The 27,858-nt window shown below is 46.2% G+C and overlaps 1 protein-coding gene across 1 annotated transcript; it reads right to left on the bottom strand.

Moving 5' to 3' along the window:
• Positions 1-1,342: 1,342 nt before the first annotated feature.
• On the bottom strand, positions 1,343-27,648 carry LOC121544397 (cytospin-A-like). The gene is made up of 10 exons (XM_041854340.2): positions 27,528-27,648; positions 25,999-26,556; positions 25,737-25,810; positions 3,427-4,001; positions 2,895-2,991; positions 2,590-2,656; positions 2,294-2,466; positions 2,006-2,122; positions 1,852-1,911; positions 1,343-1,735 (listed from the first exon to the last, which is right to left on the bottom strand). The coding sequence occupies exons 1-10, from the start codon at positions 27,565-27,567 to the stop codon at positions 1,646-1,648; spliced, it is 1,851 nt and encodes a 616-aa protein (XP_041710274.2). The 5' UTR covers positions 27,568-27,648; the 3' UTR covers positions 1,343-1,645.
• Between the last annotated feature and the right edge of the window lie 210 nt (positions 27,649-27,858).

Below are 27,858 nucleotides of genomic sequence, written 5' to 3'. Positions count from 1 at the left end.
ACGTGATCTTTCCATTACCATTTGGGGACAGATGAATACAGAAGACAAGAGGGCAGTGGCTGGGTGTGACATTGTCTTAGTAGGTCATTGTGTGTGTGTGTGTGTGTGTGTGTGTGTGTGACTATGATTAGTCAGTAATAAACACAATGGATATAACTTGTGTCAGCTTTGAAGACACCACTAGATGGAGACAAAGGTAATAACAAACAAGGCCTCACCTTTGTGATTAGGACAAACCTGCAATAATTAGATATATTTAGATATCCCAAGTCAAATCACTCTGATAAAGCAATTCAGTCTCCGTGGACAGCACCGTACAGAATGAACAATGTTAGCTTTATATTGACAATTTTATTTATTCTGCATCTTTGGCAACATAGCCAGCGTTCACATTTTAGTTACATATAAGCATCCACGGATTGCTAGACAGACTGTCTACATGCATTCCATTCCTTTTAAATTACAATCATCAAAGTGCTTATAAAAGTGCATATTTACAGAGTGCTAAAAACAGATAGAAAACATGAAAATCTTTGTAATGGAAGACTGATATTAAAAGGCACTGCACACAAATCAGCAGTTTAAGATGGTACTGCTGAGAAAAAGTTTGGGAGTTAAGCAAATGTTTGGTATGAGAGGTCACGCAGTACCTTTCTGATGTCCCAATGTGGAGACGTTTAACACAACAGGCACCTGCACTCCTGACCACAAGGGGGCTCTGTTGTGCCAACAAAGCCTAACTTTCACTACATGCCAATCACTAGCTAGGTTTCCATCCAATTGGCGACAGATTTTCATGTGAATATTCTAAAATCCGTATGAAAACAATATGCACATTTTCTCACCACAGATGTGTTTCCATCAAACTGACTTGTTGCGGATTACATGCTGTGCGTGATGACCTAGTACACATAAAAATAAGTTTTGCGCTTTAATTCCCACGTACCGAATAAAAAAAGTTTAATGGGTTACAATTGCATTTTCAATTCTACAGATGGTTTTGTCCAAAAACTGTTGCGTTATATAGCCCACTCTGGTTTTGGCACGTGGCTCTAAATAACAGCTGGCAGATACAGTGCGGGTATAGGCTAGCCTCGGCCTACATGATCAGATTATTATGGGTAAGATCGAGATTATTTGTATTTGTCAAACGGCAGCCAAGCATCGATCATCATGTCACCAGAATAAGACCCTTGATATGTATTGGAAAGGAGCATCAAGCTTATCACAGTGCACTTTCACCACCCTGTGAAGTTCATAATAACTTATTTCATCTGTAGCCTAATAAACTGCATGCTTTCCCGAGTCGTAGTGGGAGGACCACACAACATATCATTTCGTAACCAAGTTTACTTCGATATGATTGATGGTTATTATATCAGTATTTGAGCACAAAGGCGTTTCCACCACCATAATTCATGTTACCCACACAAAACTATCCCACCGTGTTGTACTGACATTTCCTGTTTCCATCAACCCAGTCGTTTACATGCATCAGGTAACTCATCCACATGAAATGGTTGGATGGAAATCTGGTTAATGACCATGTCAGCTAGTAGAATGGTGAGTCACACTCCCTATCCTTCAACCAGTAGCAGTGAACTGTACCTCCCTTCGAGGCTTCCCTCATACACAGACGTGGGCTTTACATCTCAAAGTGACGGTACATGCTCTCCACATATCCCAGAACCCTTTGCCAGTCTGGTCCTCCAGCCCTCAGCATCTCCTCCATGGTCTGTAAAACACAGAGGACTTCAATACGGCAGCATCTCATTCACTATTGAGTTTTGATACAAGCATACAACAATCTTGACACTAACACAGCTTCTGATTAAAGGAGACTCGACTCACCAGTGATGTTGTGATTCCAACATTCTCTCCAATCTTAAATGCCAGGCTGAGGTTCTCCCTCTATGGATAAAAGAATCAGCACCATGTTTGACAGGCAAATCAATAGGTGTGTGTGCAATGAATGCAAGTGTGTATGCATGTCTGTGTTACCCACCTTGCTGTCAGGGCTAAGTGTGCAGTAGGGGATGTGTGAGGGGAGGTAGCTGTGGTACACAGCACAGAAGGCCAGACCATCCGCCCAGCTACTGCTGAAGTTAGTGATGTCAATATTCTGTCAATAGAGTGAGCGGGGGCAGAAAAAGGGTCAAGAAACCATCCTAATGAGTGTTTACTGATTACATATGGAATGCTCAACATTCTCTTTACATCAGAGTCTCCAAGCGTCCTTTCTCCTGACCCTGTTCAACACACACACACACACACACACACAGCATTACAGTACCTTGTAGCCCTGAGTACGGTTCTGACACCAGCGCAGCAGAGAGTTCCTCTTGGAGCCGCCATGCCGGCGTAGCAGCAGACTGAAGCCATCCTGAGACCTGGTCTTAGAAGTCTTGTTAGGGGGCAGGTCTGTCAGGGCAGAGTTGTACTGGTTCAATGCTTCCTCCTGTTTCCCTGTAAAACACACAAATGATAGTATAATGTATTTTACCTGCTACATTACTGATCACAGGGTCAGATGGTCATGGTAGGATGAATGCACTGAAACGTGGTTGATTGGGGAACACACACACACACCTGTGTGAGTGCTGGACCAGCTGTCTTGCCTTTCCAACCCTCTTCTTCCTCTGGTTTGGCTTTGGTTCTGAAATGAGAGAACATAAAAATGTTCTATTCATATGCTATTACATACTGTACCATACATTCCTTAAATGTTATTGAATGTTCCTCAATATTTCAAAAACATGTGAAGACATTAGTAGATCACAAAACACATTCTAACTATTGTAATGACGCAACCTGCTGGAATAGTAATGGTTCTATATTTGCAGAGGTATGACACACAGATAAGCAGTTCGACCCAAAATTCTAAGTGGTCTCACCTTGTTTGTAGATCCAGCAATTGTGGCAGTATTGGACTGGGATGTTCCATTCTGTACAGTGGGGGAGTCTGAAGACACAGGTAGTCTGGAAAGGCTTCTGTGAAATCATGGAATGCGCTTTGATATTATTGGATGAACTCAACTCACACAGACACACTGCTCAGAAAATAATTTGTTGTTCAGCTCATCAGGGGTCAGACATGACAGCAAAGCTAACCGTTGTTGATACGCTTTATTCTCAGTTAGCTTTCCCCTTCAGTTCCAGTAGTAAAATCCGTTTTAAAATGGTTCTTTACAAATCAATGTCGTCAAGTGCCCTGCCTGTGAATGTCTCTTCCATTCCAAAGACCGCTTAACCCTCCTGACACCGATTCACCTGATTATGATGCTCGGTTTTTGATTTACAAATTATAGCAGTCCAAAATCCGTCTGGATTTTGCTAGAATAGCCAGCTATATAAATCATGGACATTAACCTTAATTACATTTATTTAAGTTAATGTATAGTTGAAATCATACAAACAGGTACTCACCTTGACCTCTCCTGTGTGACCATCCGTCGCGTCTCCCTCACATCACACCCCTCCTCTCCACTCCTCTCTTCATTGGTCACATTCATCAAGTACCGGTTGGCCACGCCCTTAGTGTCCATCCGAGCCTCTTCCACAACCACATTCTTAGTAACTTCTTCCTGGCTCCTCTTCTCCATCTCTTCATTTCCTCTTCCTACTCCTTGGCCCACCCTACTGAGCCCCCTCTCCCTTCCCCGGTGGGTCCCCTCCTGGGGCTCAGGTGTGCTGATCTCCCCAATCATCCTCTCCTTGCCCCGGGTCTTTTCCTGGCTCTGGGTCTTGGCCTGTCCTGGCCCCTGGTTCTGGGTGAGGTCGGCCAGTCTCTGCCTGCTCTCCCTCAACTCTCCTCTCAAGATGACCAGCTGCCCATCAGTCTCTTTCCTTCGCTGCTGGGCAACCGCCAGCTCCCGCTCTGTATCCTTTTGAGCCGTTCTGAACACGCCCAGTTCCTCCTCGGCCTCGGCCCTCAGCCGGTCGGCCACTGCTACTGCCACCTGCAGGTCACACTGGAACTGCTGCCACTCCCCTCGCTCAGTCTGAAGAAAGGAAGACAGTGACAGTTCTCCTATGAACAACAATCCAGAGGTTGAATTGAGTGTGTTAGTGCTGGAACAAACATACATATGTGGACACCTGCTCTTCGAACAACTTATTCCAAAATCATGGGCATTAATATGGAGTTGGTCCCCCATTTGCTGCTCTAACAGCCTCCAATCTTGTTGGAACATTGCTGTGGGGACATGATTCCATTCACCCACAAGAGCATTAGTGAGGTCGGGCACTGATGTTGGGCGATTAGGCCCACAGTTGGCGTTCCAATTCATCCCAAAGGTGTTTGATGGGGTTGAGGTCAGGGCTCTGTGCAGGCCAGTCAAGTTCTTCCACACCTATCTCAAAAAAACATTTCTGTAAGGACCCCTCTTTGTGCACCGGGGCATTGTCATGCTGAAACAGGAAAGGGCCTTCCCCAAACTATTGTCCAATGGCGGCGAGCTTTACACCACTCCAGACGACACTTGGCATTGCTTATGGTGATCTTAGGCTTGTGTGCGGCTGCTCGGCCATGGAAACCCATTTCATGAAGCTCCTGACAAACAGTTCTTGTGCTGACGTTGCTTCCAGAGGCAGTTTGGAACTCGGTAGTGAGTGTTGCAACCGAGGACGAGGACAGACGATTTTTACGCGCTACAGCACTCAACGGTCCGTTCTGTGAGCTTGTGTGGCCTACCACTTCGCAGCTGAGCCGTTGTTGCTCCTAGATGTTTCCACTTCACTATAACAGCACTTACAGTTGACCGGGGCAGCTCTAGCAGGGCAGATATTTGACGAACTCACTTGTTGGAAAGGTGGCATCCTATAACGGTGCCACGTTGAAAGTCACTGAGCTCTTCAGTTAGGTCATTCTACTGCCAATGTGTCGTCTATGGAGATTGCATGACTGTGTACTTGATTTTATACACCGGTTAGCAACGGGTGTGGCTGAACCAGCAGAATCCACTAATTTGAAGGGGTGTCCACATACTTTGTATATATAGTGTATGTACACTCTACAGCACAGCCTGGAGTTGCCCAATTCGGTCTTAATGTTTCTTTCTGTATTCACACCCAAAAAGGGCAAGCCTTTACTCTTCGATCTCATAACATTTCTATATTCATTTGTCTGCCAACTGGGCCAGATTAATGCAGGGGCGCACTGGGGCTGAAGCACATGGGCCCATGTCTGTTTGGGGCCCAAGAGGAAGCAAAAATGATACTACTATTATTACTATTTATAACAAATTATAAAGGAAATATATACAGTATATATACAGTATTTATTATATATGTAGCAGTGGAGGCTCCTCAGAGGAGGAAGGGGAGGACTATCCTCAGTGAATGTAATTAAAATCTAAATATTGAAACATTAAGGAAAGTTAACGTTTCCAAATAAAACTATACTAAATATACTGCTCAAAAAATATATAGGGAACACTTAAACAACACAATGTAACTCCAAGTCAATCACACTTCTGTGAAATCAAACTGTCCACTTAGGAAGCAACACTGATTGACAATAAATTTCACATGCTGTTGTGCAAATGGAATAGACAACAGGTGGAAATTATAGGCAATTAGCAAGACACCCCCAATAAAGAAGTGGTTCTGCAGGTGGTGACCACAGACCACTTCTCAGTTCCTATGCTTCCTGGCTGATGTTTTGGTCACTTTTGAATGCTGGCGGTGCTTTCACTCTAGTGGTAGCATGAGACGGCGTCTACAACCCACACAAGTGGCTCAGGTAGTGCAGCTCATCCAGGATGGCACATCAATGCGAGCTGTGGCAAGAAGGTTTGCTGTGTCTGTCAGCGTAGTGTCCAGAGCATGGAGGCGCTACCAGGAGACAGGCCAGTACATCAGGAGACGTGGAGGAGGCCGTAGGAGGGCAACAACCCAGCAGCAGGACCGCTACCTCCGCCTTTGTGCAAGGAGGAGCACTGCCAGAGCCCTGCAAAATGACCTCCAGCAGGCCACAAATGTGCATGTGTCTGCTCAAACCGTCAGAAACGGACTCCACGAGGGTGGTATGAGGACCCGACGTCCACAGGTGGGGGTTGTGCTTACAGCCCAACACCGTGCAGGTCGTTTGGCATTTGCCAGAGAACACCAAGATTGGCAAATTCGCCACTGGCGCCCTGTGCTCTTCACAGATGAAAGCAGGTTCACACTGAGCACATGTGACAGACGTGACAGAGTCTGGAGACGCTGTGGAGAACGTTCTGCTGCCTGCAACATCCTCCAGCATGACCGGTTTGGCGGTGGGTCAGTCATGGTGTGGGGTGGCATTTCTTTGGGGGGCCGCACAGCCCTCCATGTGCTCGCCAGAGGTAGCCTGACTGCCATTAGATACCGAGATGAGATCCTCAGACCCCTTGTGAGACCATATGCTGGTGCGGTTGGCCCTGGGTTCCTCCTAATGCAAGACAATGCTAGACCTCATGTGGCTGGAGTGTGTCAGCAGTTCCTGCAAGAGGAAGGCATTGATGCTATGGACTGGCCCGCCCATTCCCCAGACCTGAATCCAATTGAGCACATCTGGGACATCATGTCTCGCTCCATCCACCAACGCCACGTTGCACCACAGACTGTCCAGGAGTTGCCGGATGCTTTAGTCCAGGTCTGGGAGGAGATCCCTCAGGAGACCATCCGCCACCTCATCAGGAGCATGCCCAGGCGTTGTAGGGAGGTCATACAGGCACGTGAAGGCCACACACACTACTGAGCCTCATTTTGACTTGTTTTAAGGACATTACATCAACGTTGGATCAGCCTGTAGTGTGGTTTTCCACTTTAATTTTGAGGGTGACTCCAAATCCAGACCTCCATGGGTTGATACATTTGATGTCCATTGATAATATTTGTGTGATTTTGTTGTCAGCACATTCAACTATGTTAAGAAAAAAATGATTTAATAAGATTATTTCATTCATTCAGATCTAGGATGTGTTGTTAAGTGTTCCCTTTATTTTTTTGAGCAGTGTATATTCATGTTACCAAATAATTGACTAAAACACACTGTTTTGCAATTAAGGCCTAGAGTAGCCTCAGCAGCACTCTGTAGGGTAGCACCATGGTGTAGCCGGAGGACAGCTAGCTTCTGTCCTCCTCTGGGTTCATTGACTTCAATACAAAACCTAGGAGGCTCATGGTTCTCACCCCTTTCCATAGACTTACACAGTAATTATGACAACTTCCGGAGGACGTACTACAACCTATCAGAGTTATTGCAGCGTGAACTGACATGTTGTCCACCCAATCAAAGGATCAGAGAATGAATCTAGTACTAAAAGCATAAGCTAAAGCTAGCTAGCACTGCAGTGCATAAAATGTGGTGAGTAGTTGACTCAAAGAGAGCAAGACAATGGTTGAACAGTTTCAAACTAATTAATTTCTTCCAAAATTCAGAAGAAGCGAGAGAGAGCGAGAGCTCTATTTGGTTGTAATATTTTTACTTTCACTTAGCTTGCAAATGCAGCTAGTTAGTTTAGCCTACTCAAACACCCGGCTCAAACAGAGAGGGATGCTATGTTAGCTAGCTGGCTATGGCCATCCAACACTGGAAGTCTTCCAAGTCAAGGTAATTTATTGCCAACAGGCCTGCCGGTGTAACTGCTTCTGACTGTACACTGTACTACATGATTCCTAACGTGTTAATTCTAGTAGTTCTTGTTGACTATGATGTGACAACTATGTAAGCTGTATGTAGAGGTTAGCAGTCATGATATGAAAGTTTGGATTGTAAAGTTTTTTTTGCCTGGTCACAGACAGCTGTTGTGTTCTGCACTAAAGTCAACAAGCGAAGTGAAAAGGTGAGAGGAGGCGAGTGCGTAGATAGTTGCGAGAAGGAATTACATATACAACGAGCAAAGTGATCATGCTGTTTTTATGTGGCTGCTATGAAAGTGAACTGCTTGCGTGTGATCAGGGGTGTATTCATTCCGCTGATTCTGTTGAAAAACATTTCTTCAACGGAAGCAAAGGAACGGGGATAAACATGCCTGAATTTGTCCAAAAGAAACTCTAATTTGCAAGTGTTTAAATAATTATGACACCCTATATCAGCTAAATGCAGGCAAGAGTGTGCAAAGAGGTATTTAATGTGTCACTGTCACCTTGATTACTCAATTATCTCGACCTGTGCACCTACGTTGTAAACGCTCATTCGTAGGCTCAGTTGTCGCAACCTCATGATGGGTACAGGCAGGGGAGCAACTTTGGTTTTAGAAGTGTGGGGGTGGGGGGGGGGGGCATAATTCTATATATTTTTTATTATTCTATATATAAACACTCCAAACAGCCTACTCGACCGCTCAGAGGCGTCCGCATGGTCCTAAAGCACACCGTTGCCTCGTTTTGTATCACATTCCAATGATAAGACTGGGGGGGGATAAACAAAAATCCCCCCCAGTCCCCAGTGTCCCCCCATCCCCAGTGAAAGTTGCGCCCCTGGCTACAGGGAAATTGAGTATCATGTAGTAGCCTAAACCTATCAATGTTCCATTGGGTTGAGGAAATTGAATATGAATGACAGTCATCCAATATGCTGTAATAGAAATAAGGCCATACTCATAAAAAAAATAATCCTCCTCCCTCATCTTAAACGGCACTGACCACCACTGATATATAGGATATATTTTGTATTTTTTACTGCAACCGTCAACCACAGGACAACTTAGGAGCCCGCTCTCAATGAGTGTACACAGCCTGCTGCTGCCGCTCTGCTAATCATCAGATGGGGAGAGGAGGTAGGGGGCCCACATGGGTAACTGGGGGGCCCTGCCTTGATTGGGTAACTGATTAATACAACAACAAAAATACTGCATAATAAATAAAATGTGAATGGTCAATTGTGTGAGTAAGGGGCCCAAACCCGTAGGGGGCCCAAGAGGGAAGAAATACATGTATTTTATTATATATTTTTTATCTAACCACAGGAGCCCACTCAATGTACAAAATACACCAGAGAGCATAATTTAGCCTCAGAGGATCAATAGTTTATTAAAGAAAATAGGTGTGGTTAAATTTTTATCGCAAGCACATACAGGTATCTGCCAAAATAAAAGAAACGCCAACATAAAGTTTCATAAAAGGGTGTTGGGCCATCACGAGCTGCCAGAACTGCTTGAATGCGCCTTTGCATAGATTCTATGCACCCTACACCATAAGATATACTTTGTACAGTGGCTTGCGAAAGTATTCACCCCCCTTGGCATTTTTCCTATTTTGTTGCCTTACAACCTGGAATTAAAACAGATTTTTTGGGGGGGGTTGTATTATTTGATTTACACAACATGCCTACCACTTCGAAGATGCAAAATATTTTTTTGTGTGAAACAAACAAGAAATAAGACTAAAAAACTGAAAACTTGAGCGTGCATAACTATTCACCCCCCAAAGTCAATACTTTGTAGAGCCACCTTTTGCAGCAATTACAGCTGCAAGTCTCTTGGAGTATGTCTCTATAAACTTGGCACATTTAGCCACTGGGATTTTTGCCCATTCTTCAAGGCAAAACTGCTCCAGCTCCTTCAAGTTGGATGGGTTCCGCTGGTGTACAGCAATCTTTAAGTCATACCACAGATTCTCAATTGGATTGAGGTCTGGGCTTTGACTAGGCCATTCCAAGACTTTTCAATGTTTCCCCTTAAACCACTCAAGTGTTGCTTTAGCAGTGTGCTTAGGGTCACTGTCCTGCTGGAAGGTGAACCTCCGTCCCAAATCTCTGGAAGACAAACAGGTTTCCCTCAAGAATGTCCCTGTATTTAGCGGCATCCATCATTCCTTCAATTCTGACCAGTTTCCCAGTCCCTGCCGATGAAAAACATTCCCACAACATGATGCTGCCACCACTATGCTTCACTGTGGGGATGGTGTTCTCGGGGTGATGAGAGGTGTTGGGTTTGCGACAGACATAGTGTTTTCCTTGATGGCCAAAAAGCTCAATTTTAGTCTCATCTGACCAGAGTACCTTCTTCCATATGTTTTGGGAGTCTCCCACATGCCTTTTGGTGAACACCAAACATGTTTGCTTATTTTTTTCCACTCTTCCGTAAAGCCCAGCTCTGTGGAGTGTATGGCTTAAAGTGGTCCTATGGACAGATACGCCAATCTCCGCTGTGGAGCTTTGCAGCTCCTTCAGGGTTATCTTTGGTCTCTTTGTTGCCTCTCTGATTAATGCCCTCCTTGCCTGGTCCGTGAGTTTTGGTGGGCGGCCCTCTCTTGGCAGGTTTGTTGTGGTACCATATTCTTTCCATTTTTTATAATGGATTTAATGGTGCTCCGTGGAAAATTAAAAGTTTCGTATATATTTTTATAACCCAACCCTGATCTGTACTTCTCCACAACTTTGTCCCTGACCTGTTTGGAGAGCTCCTTGGTCTTCATGGTGCCGCTTGCTTGGTGGTGCCCCTTGCTTAGTGGTGTTGCAAATTCTGGGACCTTTCAGAACAGGTGTATATATACACTGAGATCATGTGACAGAGCATGTGACACTTAAATAAAGTCCACCTGTGTGCAATCTAAATAATTATGTGACTTCTGAAGGTAATTGGTTGCACCAGATCTTATTAAGGGGCTTCATAGCAAAGGGGGTGAATACATATGCACGCACCACTTTTCTGTTATTTATTTTATAGAATTTTTTGAAACAATTTTTTTCATTTCACTTCACCAATTTGGACTATTTTGTGTATGTCCATTACATGAAATCCAGATAAAAATCCATTTAAATTACAGGTTGCAATGCAACAAAATAGGAAAAACGCCAAAGGGATGAATACTTTTGCAAGGCACTGTATGATATACGTGTGTGTGTGTGTGTGTATATATACACCTAATATTGTACAATATGTGTGGTGCTTCATTGGCCTGGGCTAATGTTTGTTTGAATTCAAGACCAGATTGATCTCAGTTTGTTAGTCAGAGTAGCCACTCATTTCGGTGTTATTAAAAAAAGCTGTCATGTAAATGACGTAGAATTGCATGAAATGCATTTTTAAAAAGGCAGATTTTTTCTAAGACCCTGTAAAAAACAATTGTGCGGAAATCCTAAAAACGCCTCTGCTCAACTGTAGCCTATGCCACACTTCAAACGTTATTATGGCTTTATTATAAAGGGCTTTTTCTTCAACAGTAAATTTACCACGCATCGAATTGCATCTTGGTGCACAGATTCATTTACAGAAAATTAGGGTGTGCCGTGAAGGGGGGGGCTATGAAAAAACCAACGCCCCGGGCCTATGATTTCTTAATCCGGCCCTGTCTGCCAGCATCACATCATACACAGCACTGCACCGCTAGAGACTAGAAGTGATTTAATGATTAAATATCCATTTGGCCTTCATAAACTGACAACAGTTGTACGGGATGAGACTGAGGCAAGCCTTAGCAAGTTCAGAGGAGTGGATCTAGCGAATCAAATGAGCCACATCGAGACCTGTGCCAATGAGTTGCTCTAAACAGCCCTGGCCCCATTCAGGTTCACTGACTCAGATCCACTAAACTGGAATGTGTGAGTTGTTAACAGCTCTTACTCCAAAATGGGTCAGCATGTTACCTCACTTGCACTGATATTAAAAGAACTGCACCAACGTAATGTCCCAATAAACAATCGCCATGTTTTCTTCACATATACTTTTCAAATGAGTGAAGATGCAGGAGAGGAGACCAGGTGAGAACACCACTTTAGACTATTGAGATACGTACACCGTGAGAGCATGCCCTAGCTCTGGACATGCACAAACACTGCCCTGTGGATAAAAGGTAGAGGCTCTCAAAACAGAGCTGCTGAGCCAAAAGGTAAACGATACTGAGTATTGCGAAAAGCTGTTGAGAGCAGCCGAAATACAGCACTATCCAGTTACAAAGCATGCAGAGGCACATAAGGTAACATGCAGATGGAATCAAGAGCAGAATGGGTGTGTGAGCATTGCAATGAGACCCGCAGAGAAATGTGGGAGTGTGGAGGAGTTGGCTTGTTTAGTAATTAAATGAAGAATGGATAGAGACGCGGAGGAGGAGAAACTGGCGCCAACTCGTTTCCTCATCTGACCAGCGACTCAAGACCACAGCTGGGGTCTATTATGTCGTCATTGGAGTCACACACACAGAGCATATTCTCTTCTGCCCCCTCTCTCACACACACACACACACACACACACACACCTCTCCTCAGTCTTTTCCCTTTCATCACAACCACAAAGTGAAGTTCACCCCTCTCTCTAACACAGTAAACTTTAGAGCATGTACAACCACACACACTGAACAACCCGTTCTTACATTCTTTGATTCAAAGCCACAAACACACACATTCTCGCACACACAGCCTCAGAGTTTAAACTGCCTTATGGCAGCAGAGACAAAGTGTTGTTTATTAGTACACATGATGCAACTCCTAATGCCAGATGGGAGAAAAGGACAACATGCGAAACCATTCTTTAGTAGCCTATGTTCTGAATCCTGTCTGTACAGCTAACTAACTGTCAGTGTGTCCAAATAAGGCACGTCTTAGACGGGAAACAGGATGGGGCACTCCTCCTCACACACAGAGATAACACTGTTGATTCTCCCTTAGACACACACATATCTACACCATTCTCCCTCTCGGTATCCCTGACCTAGTGACCCACCACAGGCACAGACTCGTATGCACCGACACATGCCGCATGCAAAGTCTCTTCAGGAGGGTTGTGGTTATTCCAGATGTGTGTATATCTCAGCTGGTGTGTGTGTGAGAGAGACAGAGACAAAGAGACAGACAGAGAGAACCATCCATCTGTCCCCACGCCTCAGTTCACTTCCACACCCAGACTCCCAAATGCATACTTGGGGAAACAGACTCACTCTGCCGTGGGTTTTCTGCAGCTTTCCACACTCACTTGGGTGTGTGAACAACCAGTTCCCATACACTGACACTCATTAAGAGACCGGCTCAGTTCTTCCACAGCAGTCCCTACAAGGCCTGTGGATACACTCACCCACAATACACACATCTAGATCAAAGATTGTGTATGAGGAGTAGAAGCACTCACACAAGACCACCTGACAAGCCCACACTCCCACACACAGAAGATATCTAACTTCTTCCCAGCCGCAACCATTTATTCTGCATTGCAAATTTGACATACAACCTTCATTTGGCATGTAAACATATTCAATCTCAGTTTCCAGAGCAGCAACCAAAGAGCTCATTCCTGGAAATCTGCAGCACTGTCCAACTGGAACTGATCCCAGAGCAGATCTGAGAGCTATTAAATCCTTGGGGGGGGTGGATAGATAGGCAATAGATAGGGAAAGAGACTGGGTGGATGGACGGAGAGGGGTTGGAGAGGAGGAGAGGTGGACAGAAAGGACAGGAAGGAGGGGTTAGACAGGGAAGAGGAAGGGCAGAAGTGGGATCAGGAGGGAGCAACAGTTATGAGGTCATTGTTTGAGTTTCTATGCTGAGGGGAGAGAGCAGCACGGAAGAGCGAGAGCGCGCGGCGCGGGAGGGGGAGAGAGCGAGAGCGCGCGGCGCGGGAGGGGGAGAGAGCGAGAGCGCGGCACGGGAGGGGGAGAGAGCGAGAGCGCGGCACGGGAGGGGGAGAGAGCGAGAGCGCGGCACGGGAGGGGGAGAGAGCGAGAGCGCGGCACGGAGGGGGAGAGAGCGAGAGCGCGGCACGGAGGGGAGAGAGCGAGAGCGCGGCACGGGAGGGGGAGAGAGCGAGAGCGCGGCACGGGAGGAGAGGCGAGAGCGCGGCACGGGAGGGGGAGAGAGCGAGAGCGCGGCACGGGAGGGGGAGAGAGCGAGAGCGCGGCACGGGAGGGGGAGAGAGCGAGCAACACGGGAGGGAGAGAGAGAGCAATTGTCTATAAGGTCCTTCAGTTGAGCAGTGAATTTCAAACCACAAAGACCTGGGAGGTTTTCCAATGCCTCGCAAAGAAAAGCACCTATAGCATATCCTTTTGAGCATGGTGAAGTTATTAATTACAATTTGGATGGTGTATCAATACACCCAATCACTACAAAGATACAGGCGTCCTTCCGAACTCAGTTGCCGGAAAGGAAGGAAACCGCTTAGGAATTTTACCATGAGGCCAATGGTGAGGGCGAGAGGGCGCGGCACGGGAGGGCGAGAGCGCGGCACGGGAGGGGGAGAGAGCGCGGCACGGGAGGGGGGAGCGAGACAGCGGCACGGGAGGGGGAGAGAGACAGCGGCACGGGAGGGGGAGAGAGACAGCGGCACGGGAGGGGGGAGAGAGACAGCGGCACGGGGGGAGAGAGAGCGGCACGGGAGGGGGGAGAGAGCGGCACGGGAGGGAGAGAGAGCGGCACGGGAGGGAGAGAGAGAGCGGCATGGGAGTGAGAGAGAGAGAGGCACGGGAGGGAAAGAGAGAGAGCGGCACGGGAGGGAGAGAGAGAGAGCGGCACGGGAGGGAGAGAGAGAGAGCGGCACGGGAGAGAGAGAGAGAGAGCGGCACGGGAGGGAGAGAGAGCGGCACGGGAGGGAGAGAGAGCAGCACGGGACGGGAGGGAGAGAGAGCGGCACGGGACGGGAGGGAGAGAGAGAGAGAGCGCAATTGTCTGTAAGGTCCTTCAGTTGAGCAGTGAATTTCAAACCACAAAGACCAGGGAGGTTTTCCAATGCCTTGCGAGAGAGAGAACGGCACGGGAGGGGGAGAGAGAGCGGCACGGGAGGGGGAGAGAGAGAGCGCGGCACGGGATGGGGAGAGAGAGAGAGCGGCACGGGATGGGGAGAGAGAGAGAGCGGCACGGGATGGGAGAGAGAGAGAGCGGCACGGGATGGGAGAGAGAGCGGCACAGGATGGCGAGAGAGAGAGAGCGGCACGGGATGGGGGAGAGAGAGAGCGGCACGGGATGGGGGAGAGAGAGAGCGGCACGGAAGGGAGAGAGCGCGCGGCACGGGAGGGAGAGAGAGAGCGGCACGGGAGGGAGAGAGAGACAGCGGCACGGGATGGGGAGAGAGACAGCGGCACGGGATGGGGGAGAGAGAGGGGGGCACGGGAGGGGGAGAGAGAGAGGCACGGGAGGGAGAGAGAGAGCGGCACGGGAGGGAAAGACAGCGGCACGGGAGGGAGAGACAGCGGCACGGGAGGGAGAGACAGCGGCACGGGATGGGGGGAGAGACAGCGGCACGGGATGGGGGAGGAGAGACAGCGGCACGGGATGGGGGAGAGAGACAGCGGCACGGGATGGGGGAGAGAGACAGCGGCACGGGATGGGGAGAGAGACAGCGGCACGGGATGGGGGAGAGAGAGGCACGGGAGGGGAGAGAGAGAGCGGCACGGGAGGGAGAGACAGCGGCACGGGATGGGGGGAGAGAGACAGCGGCACGGGATGGGGGAGAGAGACAGCGGCACGGGATGGGGGGAGAGAGACAGCGGCACGGGATGGGGGAGAGAGACAGCGGCACGGGATGGGGGAGAGAGACAGCGGCACGGGATGGGGGAGAGAGACAGCGGCACGGGATGGGGGAGAGAGACAGCGGCACGGGATGGGGGAGAGAGAGAGCGGCACGGGAGGGGGAGCGAGACAGCGGCACGGGAGGGGGAGCGAGACAGCGGCACGGGAGGGGGGGAGAGAGACAGCGGCACGGGAGGGGGGGAGAGAGACAGCGGCACGGGAGGGGGGGAGAGAGAGCGGCACGGGAGGGGGGAGAGAGCGGCACGGGAGGGAGAGAGCGGCACGGGAGGGAGAGAGAGAGAGCGGCACGGGAGGGAGAGAGAGAGAGCGGCACGGGAGGGAGAGAGAGAGCGGCACGGGCGGGAGAGAGAGAGCGGCACGGGAGGGGAGAGAGAGAGAGCGGCACGGGAGGGAGAGAGAGAGAGCGGCACGGGAGGGAGAGAGAGAGCGGCACGGGACGGGAGGGAGAGAGAGCGGCACGGGACGGGAGGGAGAGAGAGCGGCACGGGACGGGAGGGAGAGAGAGAGCGCAATTGTCTGTAAGGTCCTTCAGTTGAGCAGTGAATTTCAAACCACAAAGACCAGGGAGGTTTTCCAATGCCTTGCGAGAGAGAGAACGGCACGGGAGGGGGAGAGAGAGCGGCACGGGATGAGGAGAGAGAGAGAGCGGCACGGGATGGGGAGAGAGAGAGCGGCACGGGATGGGGAGAGAGAGAGAGCGGCACGGGATGGGGAGAGAGAGAGCGGCACGGGATGGGGAGAGAGAGAGCGGCACGGGATGGGGAGAGAGAGAGAGCGGCACGGGATGGGGGGGAGAGAGAGCGGCACGGGATGGGGGGAGAGAGAGAGCGGCACGGGAGGGAGAGAGCGCGCGGCACGGGAGGGAGAGAGAGAGCGGCACGGGAGGGAGAGAGAGAGCGGCACGGGAGGGAGAGAGAGACAGCGGCACGGGATGGGGGAGAGAGACAGCGGCACGGGATGGGGGAGAGAGAGAGGGGCACGGGAGGGAGAGAGAGAGGCACGGGAGGGAGAGACAGCGGCACGGGGATGGGGGGAGAGAGACAGCGGCACGGGATGGGGGAGAGAGACAGCGGCACGGGATGGGGGAGAGAGACAGCGGCACGGGATGGGGGAGAGAGACAGCGGCACGGGATGGGGAGAGAGACAGCGGACGGGATGGGGGGAGAGAGAGAGGGGCACGGGAGGGAGAGAGAGAGCGGCACGGGAGGGAGAGAGAGCGGCACGGGATGGGGGGAGAGAGAGAGCGGCACGGGATGGGGGAGAGAGACAGCGGCACGGGATGGGGGAGAGAGACAGCGGCACATGAGGGAGAGAGAGAGAGCGGCACATGAGGGAGAGAGAGAGAGCGGCACGGGAGGGAGAGAGAGAGAGCGGCACGGGAGGGAGAGAGAGAGCGGCACGGGAGGGAGAGAGAGAGAGCGGCACGGGAGGGAGAGAGAGAGAGAGCGGCACGGGTGGGAGAGAGAGAGCGGCGCGGGAGGGAGAGAGAGAGAGCGGCACAGGAGGGAGAGAGAGAGCGCGGCACGGGAGGGAGAGAGCGGCACGGGAGGGAGAGAGAGAGCGACACGGGAGGGAGAGAGAGAGAGCAATTGTCTGTAAGGTCCTTCAGTTGACCAGTGAATTTCAAACCACAAAGACCAGGGAGGTTTTCCAATGCCTCGCAAAGAAAAGCACCTATAGCATATCCCTTTGAGCATGGTGAAGTTATTAATTACAATTTGGTTGGTGTATCAATACACCCAATCACTACAAAGATACAGGCGTCCTTCCGAACTCAGTTGCCGGAAAGGAAGGAAACCGCTTAGGAATTTTACCATGAGGCCAATGGTGACTTTAAAACAGTTAGAGTTTAATGGCTGTGATAGGAGAAAACTGAGGATGGATCAACAGCATTGTAGTTACACCACAATACGCACCTAAATGACAGAGTAAAATTAAGGAAGTCTGTACACAAAAATATTCCAAAACATGCATCCTGTTTGAATTAAGCACTAAAGTAAAACTGCAAAAAATATGTGGCAAAGAAATTAACTTTAAGTCCTGAATACAACACGTTATGTTGGGGGAAAAACCAACACAGCACTGTGTATCACTCTTCATATTTCCAAGTACGGTTGTGGCTGCATCATGTTATGGGTATGCTTGTCATCGGGAAGGACTAGGGAGTCTTTTTGGGGTAAAAATAAACAGAATAGAGCTAAGCACAGGCAAAATCCTAGAGGAATACCTGCTTCAGTCTGCTTTTCAACAGACACTGGGAGACAAATTCACCTTTCAGCAGGACAATAACAGTGTTTCCCAGCAAGGGTGTACTTGTTTCCCAACCTGGGGGTACTTCGTTTATCAACAGGGGGTACTTGAGAAGACTCATGAGACTATAGGCTTACTGGTAAAATGCACAAGGGGGTACTTCAGGGGTACTCCGGGCAGAGCAAAATGTACTTGTTGGTACATTAACCAAAATAGTTTGGGAACCACTGACCTAAAACACAAGAGCCAAATATACACTGGAGTTGCTTACCATGATGACATTGAATGTTCCTGAGAGGCCTAGTTAGAGTTTTGACTTAAATTGGCTTGAAAAATCTATGGCAAGACTTGAACATTGCTGTCTAGCCATGATCTACAGACTTGACAGAGCTTGAAGAATGTTTCAAAAATGTGCAAATATTGTACAATCCAGGTGTGCAAAGCACTTTCCCAGAAAGACTCACAGCTGGAATCACTGCCAAAGGTGAGCCTAAAATGTATTGACTCAGGGGTGTGAATACTTACGTGAATGAGATATTTCTGTATTTCATTTTCAATAAATCTGCTAAAATGTCTAAAAACATGTTTAATCAATTTTGAATTCAGGCTGTAACACAACTAAATGTGGAATAAGACAACTGGTATGAATACTTTCTGAAGGCACTGTGTACAGTGCCTTTGGAAAGTATTCAGACCCCTTGACTTTTTCATCACCGCACAGCTATTTTCAGGTCTCTCCAGAGATGTTCGATCAGGTTTGGCTGGGCCACTCAAGGACATTCAGGGACTTGTCCCGAAGCCACTCCTGCGTTGTCTCCCAGTCCCTGCCGCTGAAAAACATCCCCGCAACATGATTCTGCCACCACCATGCTTCACCGTAGGGATGGTGACAGGTTTCCTCCAGACGTGATGCTTGGCATTCAGGCTAAAGAGTTCAATCTTGGTTTCATCAGACAAGATAATCTTGTTTCAATGGTCTGAGAGTCTTTAGGTACCTTTTGGCAAACTCCAAGCCGGCTGTTATGTGCCTTTTACTGAGGAGTGGCTTCCATCTGGCCACTCTACCATAAAGGCCTGATTGGTGGAGTGCTGCAGAGATGGTTGTCCTTCTGGAAGGTTCTCCCATCTCCACAGAGGAACTCTAGAGCTCTGTCAGACCATCGGATTGTTGGTCACCTCCCTGACCAAGACCCTTTTCCCTCGATTGCTCAGTTTGGCCGGGTGGCCAGCTCTAGGAAGTCTTGCTGGTTCCAAACTTCTTCCATTTAAGAATGATGGAGGCCACTGTTTTCTTGGGGACCTTCAATGCTGCAGAAATGTTTTGGTACCCTTCCCCAGATCTGTGCACCGACACAATCCTGTCTCTGAGCTTTACAGACAATTCCTTCGACCTCATGGCTTGGTTTTTGCTCTGACATGCACTGTCAACTGTGGGACCTTATATAGACAGGTGTGTGCCTTTCCAAATCATGTCCAATCAATTTAATTTACCACAGGTGGACTCCAATCAAGTTGTAGAAACATCAAGGATGATCAATGGAAACAGGATTTACCTGAGCTCAATTTCGAGTCTCATTGCAAAGGGTCTGAATACATTTTTAATCAATTTGCAAACATTTCTAAAAACCTGTTTTCCCTTTGTCATTATTTGGGTATTGTGTGTAGATCGCTGAGGATTTTTATTTATTTAATCCATTTTAGAATAAGGCTGTAACGTAACAAAATGTGGAGGGGTCTGAATACTTTCCGAAGGCACTGTATGTACAGTGTGTGTGTATATATCAGTGTGTGTGTGTGCGTAAATGGGAGATCAAGATTATCTCAGATCGTTTCCTCCTTGACCTCTCAGGATCTCAGGAGGGGTCTAGGACAGGAAGAGGCCCATTAACTGGACTGCGTCTCCCAGAGGCCCTTGCTCTGTTCCATTTCTGGGTGGAGATGACAGGATGTCTTTTGTTGTTATCTCCTGAGCTAAGAGGTTACACGCCGTGAACCCCAGCTCCTACCTCTGCCTCTAGGATTATGTAATTTCCTGTTTACGTTTCTAAATCTATCCACCAAAAACTCTCCCCAATACACCTCTCCAAGTAAACTGAACAAAAATATAAACGCAACATGTAAAGTGTTGGTCCCTTCATGAGCTGAAATAAAAGATCACAGAAAATGTCAATACGCACATTTTTTACATTCCTTTTAGTAAGCAGGTGTGGCATATCAAGAAGCTGATTAACCTTGTGCTGGGGACAATTAAAGACCACTCTAAAATGTGCAGTTTTGTCAAACACCACAATGCCACAGATGTCTCAAGTTGAGGGAGTGTGCAATTGGCATGCTGACTGCAGGAATGTCCACCACCGAGTTTTTTTTTTTTTTTTTAGGGGTAGATCAGCTTTAATATTGCAGATAGATTGTAATTTCCATCAATGTAATTGTCTGCATCACTCCCAATCCCCCATGTTTTTTTTTTCTTGCACACACACACACACACACACACACATATACATGCATATCTTTTTAAAAATATATTTCCCTTTATTACTTTCCAACCCCACCACCCCTTCCTTAATTGGAGTAAACTAGTGAACAACAACGTTTAGGCCTCTACTTCCAGCTTATACATACTATATACATTTTATGGACACAGTCAATTTTACAATAATTATATTTTGTTTGTTTTTACTCCTGAACTTCCTCTACCCCGCAACCTCTCCGATCATTTTCATGATGTCCATCCGGTTTGCTTCTATATGCCATATCCTTCTACCTGTGCTCTTTCACAAAAGCTCTCAACCTATAACCTATATACTTATTATGGACACAGTATGCTTTCCATTAGTTATCTTTTTGTTATTAGTCGTTGTTAGTTGTTAATAGTCCCATCCTTCAGCTCTATTCAACACCTCCCATCTATCTCTTAACACCATCCATATAGGATTTCTATTTGCCATATATTTTTCAGCTGTACTGTGATGTTTCACAAAAGTTCTGAACCTTTCTATTCTCATTGTTTCTACAAATTGTAAATTGAAAATAAACATGTTTGCTAAAAGTATTATTATATTATTGATCGATTGACTATGACTTTTCAGATCACCCAGTAGTGCTATCTGCAGGGATAGCTCCAGGTAAATATTGCAATCCTTCAGCCATTCCTGGACCTGTGTCCAAAAACAAGCTACAAATGGACAGTACCAAAACAAATGATCTAATGATTCTGTCTCTTCACAGCAAAATCTGCAGAGCTGGGAAGATTGCATCCCCCATATAAATAACATTATATTGGTAGCAAGAACTTTGTATAATAATTTTAATAGAAAAATACTAAGTTTTGAATATGGCGTCGTTTTGCGTATGAGTTCATAAACACTATGCCATTGAATCGGTACGTCAAAAATCTCTTCCCAACTATTTTGCAATCTATATATGGGACAGCTGTCAATCCTTTGGTCCTTAATTGAAACTGGTATACTTTTTTATTTATCACAATTTTCTATAACCAATTATGATCTTTAATGCAGGGCCGACAGACAAGTTCCTTACTTTTACCCCCTTCCACTTTCCTCTTCCATTTTTGCGGTAATGCTGCAATTATTTGGTTGAAATTTTGGGTAGAGCAGACATTACCATATGTTTTTGTTAGCTGCATGTGCGACATAACTCCACCAGTCCTACCGATGATATCATTTACAAAGATTATACCTTTTAAAAACATTTTTTTCAAAAAATAATGATTTGTTCTGTCGTTTAAGGAGGATTAAATTGAAATTGCATCCAACTTCTCTATGGCTTGTTTAAGAAATAGTGATATTTGGGAGATGATTTCCTTTTCAAATAACTGAAACAGAGGTTGTAATCTGAATAAAGGGAAAAGGGCAATTCTTGAACATGGGGTGAGACAATCTTACTAATTTGCTAGAGAACCAGTTCGGATTTAAGTATAACTTTTGTATGACTGAAGCTTTTAGTGATAGGTCTAATGCTTTAATATTTAATAATTTATGTCCTCCGAATTCATATTCATTACATAAATAACTTTTTACTACATTTAACATATTTTGGTTGTAATCCAGAGCGGTTAGAAAATGTATCTAGATCCTCTATGAGGCTGTGGAGGGATTCAAATTGTGGATTTAAAAGAAAACATGAATCATCAGCGTACAATGACACCTTTGTTTTTAAGCCCTGGATTTCTAATCCCTTGATATTACTGTTGGATCTGATTTTAATAGCTAACATTTCGATAGCCATAATAAATAGATATGCCGATAGTGGACAACCTTGTTTCACTCCTCTTGACAGTTTAAAACTTTAGGAGAAATAGACATTTACTATTTTACACCTAGGGTTACTATACATTATTTAAATCCATTTTTTAAGAGATTCTCCAAAATTGAAATGCTCCAGGCATTTATATATAAACTCCAGTCATACTTTATCAAATGCCTTTTCAAAGTCTGCTATGAATAGCAGCCCTGGTTTCCCAGATTTTTCATAGTGTTCTATTGTTTCCAGTACTTGCCTTATATTATCTCCAATGTATCATCCATGTAAAAAACATGTCTTATTAGAATTAATAATGTCCGACAATACCTTTTTAATTCTATGCGCTATACATTTTGCTAGAATTTTTGCATCCAACATTGAAGTGTAAGGGGCCTCCAATTTCTTTAATGGACTGGATCTTTATATTTCCCACTTGTATCCTGTTTCAGTAATAATGAAAATCAGACCTTTTTCTTGAGTGTCTGATAATCTACCATGTACATGGGAGTGGTTAAAAACATGCCATTAACGGTCCTCTGAGTATATCAAAAAAGGTTTGGTATACCTCGACTGGTATGCCATCCAACCCTGGAGTTTTCCTGGACTTAAAGTCTTTAATTGCATCCAGAAGTTCCTCTTCCGTAATTTCACCTTCACATGAGTCTTTCTGTATGGCTGTTAATTTTACATTATCAATAGAAAAAAAATCCCTACAATTAGCTTCAGTTAGAGGAGATGGAGGCGACTGAAATGAAAACATGCTTAAAGTACTTTGCTTCCTCCTTCAAAATATAATTTCGTGAATCATAGCTCCGTCATTTGTAACCAGTTTGTCAATTATTTTTGGTAGCATTTCTATATTGAAGATTAAAAAATAATTTGGTGCATTTTTCCCCATATTCCATCCAGTTTGCTTTATTTTTATAATATATTACACTTGATCTTTCTTGAATAAGTTTCTCCATTTCTTTTTGTTTTTCCTCTAATTTATTCTGAGCCTCTGTTACAGTTTTTATTGCTATCTGTTCTGTTAGACCTTCTATTTCCTTTGTTAGTATTGACTCGACCTAAATTGCTTTTGTTTTCGAGATGAGTACTGAATTGCATGGCCTCTAAAGGCACATTTAAAAGTGTCCCATACAATAAGGGGATTTGCTGTACCTATGTTATGTCGGAAAAAAATCAGTTATACATTCCTCTGTCCTAGTTAAAAACAAGTTATCATCCAATAGGCTTTGATTAAATTTCCAATATCCTCGCCCATGTGGAAATTCAGTAAGAGTAATGTATATGCCAATTATATGATGGTCCGACCGCATTCTGTCCCCTATCAACCCTTTTAAAACTTTTGGTGCCAACGAGAATGACATAAGAAAGAAGTCAAGACGACTAGCTTGCACCCACAAAACAGAAGCAGGTCAACCGCCAAAAGCATTTCCAATGCTCTCACCTCAATATATTATATAGCTATTTAAAAATATACAGTGAGGGAAAAAAGTATTTGATCCCCTGCTGATTTTGTACGTTTGCCCACTGACAAATAAATTATTAGTCTATCATTTTAATGGTAGGTTTATTTGAACAGTGAGAGACAGAATAACAACAAAAGAATCCAGAAAAACGCACGTCAAAAATGTTATTAATTGATTTGCATTTTAATGAGGGAAATAAGTATTTGACCCCCTCTCAATCAGAAAGATTACTGGCTCTCAGGTGTCTTTTATACAGGTAACGAGCTGAGATTAGGAGCACACTCTTAAAGGGAGTGCTCCTAATCTCAGTTTGTTACTTGTATAAAAGACACCTGTCCACAGAAGCAATCAATCAATCACATTCCAAACTCTCCACCATGGCCAAGACCAAAGAGCTCTCCAAGGATATCAGGGACAAGATTGTAGACCTATACAAGGCTGGAATGGGCTACAAGACCATCGCCAAGCAGCTTGGTGAGAAGGTGACAACAGTTGGTGCGATTATTCACAAATGGAAGAAACTGTCAAAAACGCATGTCAAAAATGTTATAAATTGATTTGAATTTTAATGAGGGAAATAAGTATTTGACCCCTCTGCAAAACATGACTTAGTACTTGGTGGCAAAACCCTTGTTGGCAATCACAGAGGTCAGACGTTCCTTAATGTGCTTCTTCTTGAGCCACTCCTTTGTTGCCTTGGCCGTGTGTTTTGGGTCATTGTCATGCTGGAATACCCATCCACGACCCATTTTCAATGCCCTGGCTGAGGGAAGGAGGTTCTCACCCAAGATGTGACGGTACATGGCCCCGTCCATCGTCCCTTTGATGCAGTGAAGTTGTCCTGTCCCCTTAGCAGAAAAACACCCAAAGCATAATGTTTCCACCTCCATGTTTGACAGTGGGGATGGTGTTCTTGGAGTCATAGGCAGCATTCCTCCTCCTCCAAACACGGCGAGTTGAGTTGATGCCAAAGAGCTCGATTTTGGTCTCATCTGACCACAACACTTTCACCCAGTTCTCCTCTGAATCATTCAGATGTTCATTGGCAAACTTCAGACGGGCCTGTATATGTGCTTTCTTGAGCAGGGGGACATTGTGGGCGCTGCAGGATTTCAGTCCTTCACGGCGTAGTGTGTTACCAATTGTTTTCATGGTGACTATGGTCCCAGCTGCCTTGAGATCATTGACAAGATCCTCCTGTGTAGTTCTGGGCTGATTCCTCACCGTTCTCATGATCATTGCAACTCCACGAGGTGAGATCTTGCATGGAGCCCCAGGCCGAGGGAGATTGACAGTTTTTTGTGTTTCTTCCATTTGCGAATAATCGCACCAACTGTTTTCACCTTCTCACCAAGCTGCTTGGCGATGGTCTTGTAGCCCATTCCAGCCTTGTGTAGGTCTACAATCTTGTCCCTGACATCCTTGGAGAGCTCTTTGGTCTTGGCCATGGTGGAGAGTTTGAAATCTGATTGACTGATTGCTTCTGTGGACACGTTTATTTTATACAGGTAACAAACTGAGATTAGGAGCACTCCCTTTAAGATTGTGCTCCTAATCTCAGCTCGTTACCTGTATAAAAGACACCTGGGAGCCAGAAATCTTTCTGACAGAGGGGGTCAAATACTTATTTCCCTCATTAAAATGCAAATCAATTTATAACATTTGACATGTGTTTTTCTGGATTTTGTTGTTGTTATTCTGTCTCTCACTGTTCAAATAAACCTACCATTAAAATTATAGACTGATCATTTCTTTGTCAGTGGGCAAACGTACAAAATCAGTAGGGGATCAAATACTTTTTTCCCCTCACTGTATATTCCCAGCCATGTGAAATCCATAGATTAGGGCCTAATCAATTTATTTCAATTGACAGATTCTCACATGAACTGTAACTCAGTAACATCAATGAAATTGTTGCATGTTGCGTTTATATTTTTGTTTAGTATACTTAGACAAATGCTAAATAAAGAATAGTAGCAACACCTAAAACAAAGTTTTCCATCCTAAAAACACACCTGGGCTTAATACTTAGATTAAAGGAAGGGAATCTGTCATGTTCTATTGTCTGAGTTTGTAGCAATGATGACCCTCACGCCACATTGTTTGTGCTTTAGTCAACTCTTCTCTGCAGTGTTCCTTTGTTATCATGCCAAATGTACTGCATGGCATGACAACAATAGTTAAAAGAGTTGGCTAAAGCACAATTTGATCTGGGACTAGGCTAAAGCTGAAGGGTTACAGTACGTAGAATCTGTTTCTGGATTTGGAAACAGGACAGCTCTTGTCCTGAGGTCAGTTTATTGGGATGTCTTGTTAATGTTTCTCACCTGCATGGTCTCCCTCAGACTTTGGACCTCTACGGTCAACTCCTGACGTTCCACCAGCAGAAGCTTCAACACATCTGACAGACGGGGGAGAGAGAAAAGGAGAGAAAAAGAAAGTGAGAGAGGGGAGAAGAGAAGAGAAAAATATGTGTTTGTTCAGAGGTATGAGATCAGAAATATGATATTGTGGGATTATTTTAGGCATTGCTAGAAAGAGGGTGTTTTAATGTCCATGTACGGTATGTACAGTATGTGCTGCTCTTACCCACGCTGCTCAGTGCAGCATACTGACTGGGACTGAGACCCAGTGCTGTCCTACACTCCTCCACCAGTCTCTCCATCTCTCCCTGGTTGTCTGCAGTCCTATGGACCTCCAGCATGGACTGGCTCAGCCCACTGTCCTTTTCCTTCCAGCTATGCTCAGAGGGGCTGACCGGGCTGGCCGAAAACAAGGGGCTATCCAGAGATGGAGGACTCTTGGTGGGGCTAATCATTGAGCTATTCCCCTGGGATACAGGAGTCCTGGGAGTAGAGCAGTTGGAGCCTCCATTAAGCCCCATCACAACGCGCCCTTCAGGTGCTGCTGCATCACTTCCTGTCTTGCCCTGCAGGGAGATAAACCCAGGACCAATCACAGAGTAGCCTGGGCTTACAGGCAGGGAGGGTAGTAGTCTCTTCCCACTTTGGGCTGGGGCTGGAGCTGGGGCCGGAGCTGTGGCTGGGACCGGCTGGCCTGGTGTAGAGGGTGTGAGCTGCGTGAGAGCAGTCAGGGTGGAGGTCACTGGCGAAGTAGGGGGGGTGTGGAACACATCCAAGTTGGGCCCTGGAGAGAATATGAGCAACAACGCAAAAGTGTGAGTGAGAGACACAGCCAGACCATCAGAGAGACAGGCAGACAGACAAAAAGAGTGTGAGAGTGAGTGCAGTGGTCACTGGTTGGGCATGTATAGTGTGACGGCATGCAAAGCTGCCAGGATGACTAATCCAGACCATCAACCCCCCACAATACTCAGGCTCTCATTCTCAGGATGAATGGGCCATTGCTTGTCAGGAGACACACATTCCTCTGCACTGCTGATCTATACCACCACTGACCCTAAGTCCTCCTTTGTCCTTGGTTTAAACAGATATTCTCTAAGCTTAATGGATATCATTCCTGATAGAGTTCAACAATACAAGTTATGGAAAGTGATGCATCATAATCAGGTAAATCTCAACCCACAGCAAATTCAGTGACTGGCCGTAACTCCCCACTTCCACCGCTGCCTTTTATTCACCCATTCCAAGCCATAATGTGTGTGTGCGTCAGTCTGCCAGCATTAGGCTTGCCATGATTAATCCGTTGCCCTTGTGCTGAGCTGGGGAATTCTGCAGATTCATCACAGCATGGGTAGCAAAGCCTGACAAATCGCAAGGGGACGCGAGGAGAATGACCACCAAGCAACACACACACAGGAACCAAGCCAAGATTCCTACCCCCTGGCCCACACACACTCTGTATCCATCTCTCCATTTGTGTTCTCCAATCTCTAGTATCTCCTCACTCCCTCGTCTCATTCCTTCTGTCTATTAATGCCTTTCTCTGTCCATCCCCCTTCGGTCTTTTCACCATTGACTAAAAGCTGAAATATGTATGTGAGCATCCCTCCGGGTATGCTGTCTTTGTTCTCTGGAGGAAAAGTCAAGACACTTCAGAGACAGCTGTTCAGCACAACAGGAGGGTTGACAGGTTAAGTAAGGAGTGAGTGTGTGTGTGTGTGTGTGTGTGTGGTATTTTGGGGAGGCAGAGGGTACCTGTGGGTCCATGGCCATCCTTGCTGGAGAAGTTACCCATGATGCAGTGGGAAAGTGGGCAACACACCAGTGGCCCTGGCCTTTATTGGCTCTCTGTCAGGACAGAGCTGAGGATACAGAGGAGACCAGCACAACAAATCAGTATGATTAATCATCTCCAATATGGCACTGCAGAATTATGTAATGTTCCACATGGGAAATGATGCACCACTGAATAACATCCCACTTCTCTAATCATACACACAGCAATTATCTAATCACTCTTGATATAGATTGGTGTGACACCAATCTATATTAAAAGTTATTAGAGAAGTGAAATGGGAAAAGACTA

Source organism: Coregonus clupeaformis, chromosome 29 (genome assembly GCF_020615455.1).
Source record: "Coregonus clupeaformis isolate EN_2021a chromosome 29, ASM2061545v1, whole genome shotgun sequence".
Lineage (NCBI taxonomy): Eukaryota > Metazoa > Chordata > Actinopteri > Salmoniformes > Salmonidae > Coregonus > Coregonus clupeaformis.
The sequence above is the reverse complement of the archived record's forward strand: the minus strand, read 5'-3'. Positions and strand labels throughout refer to the sequence as shown.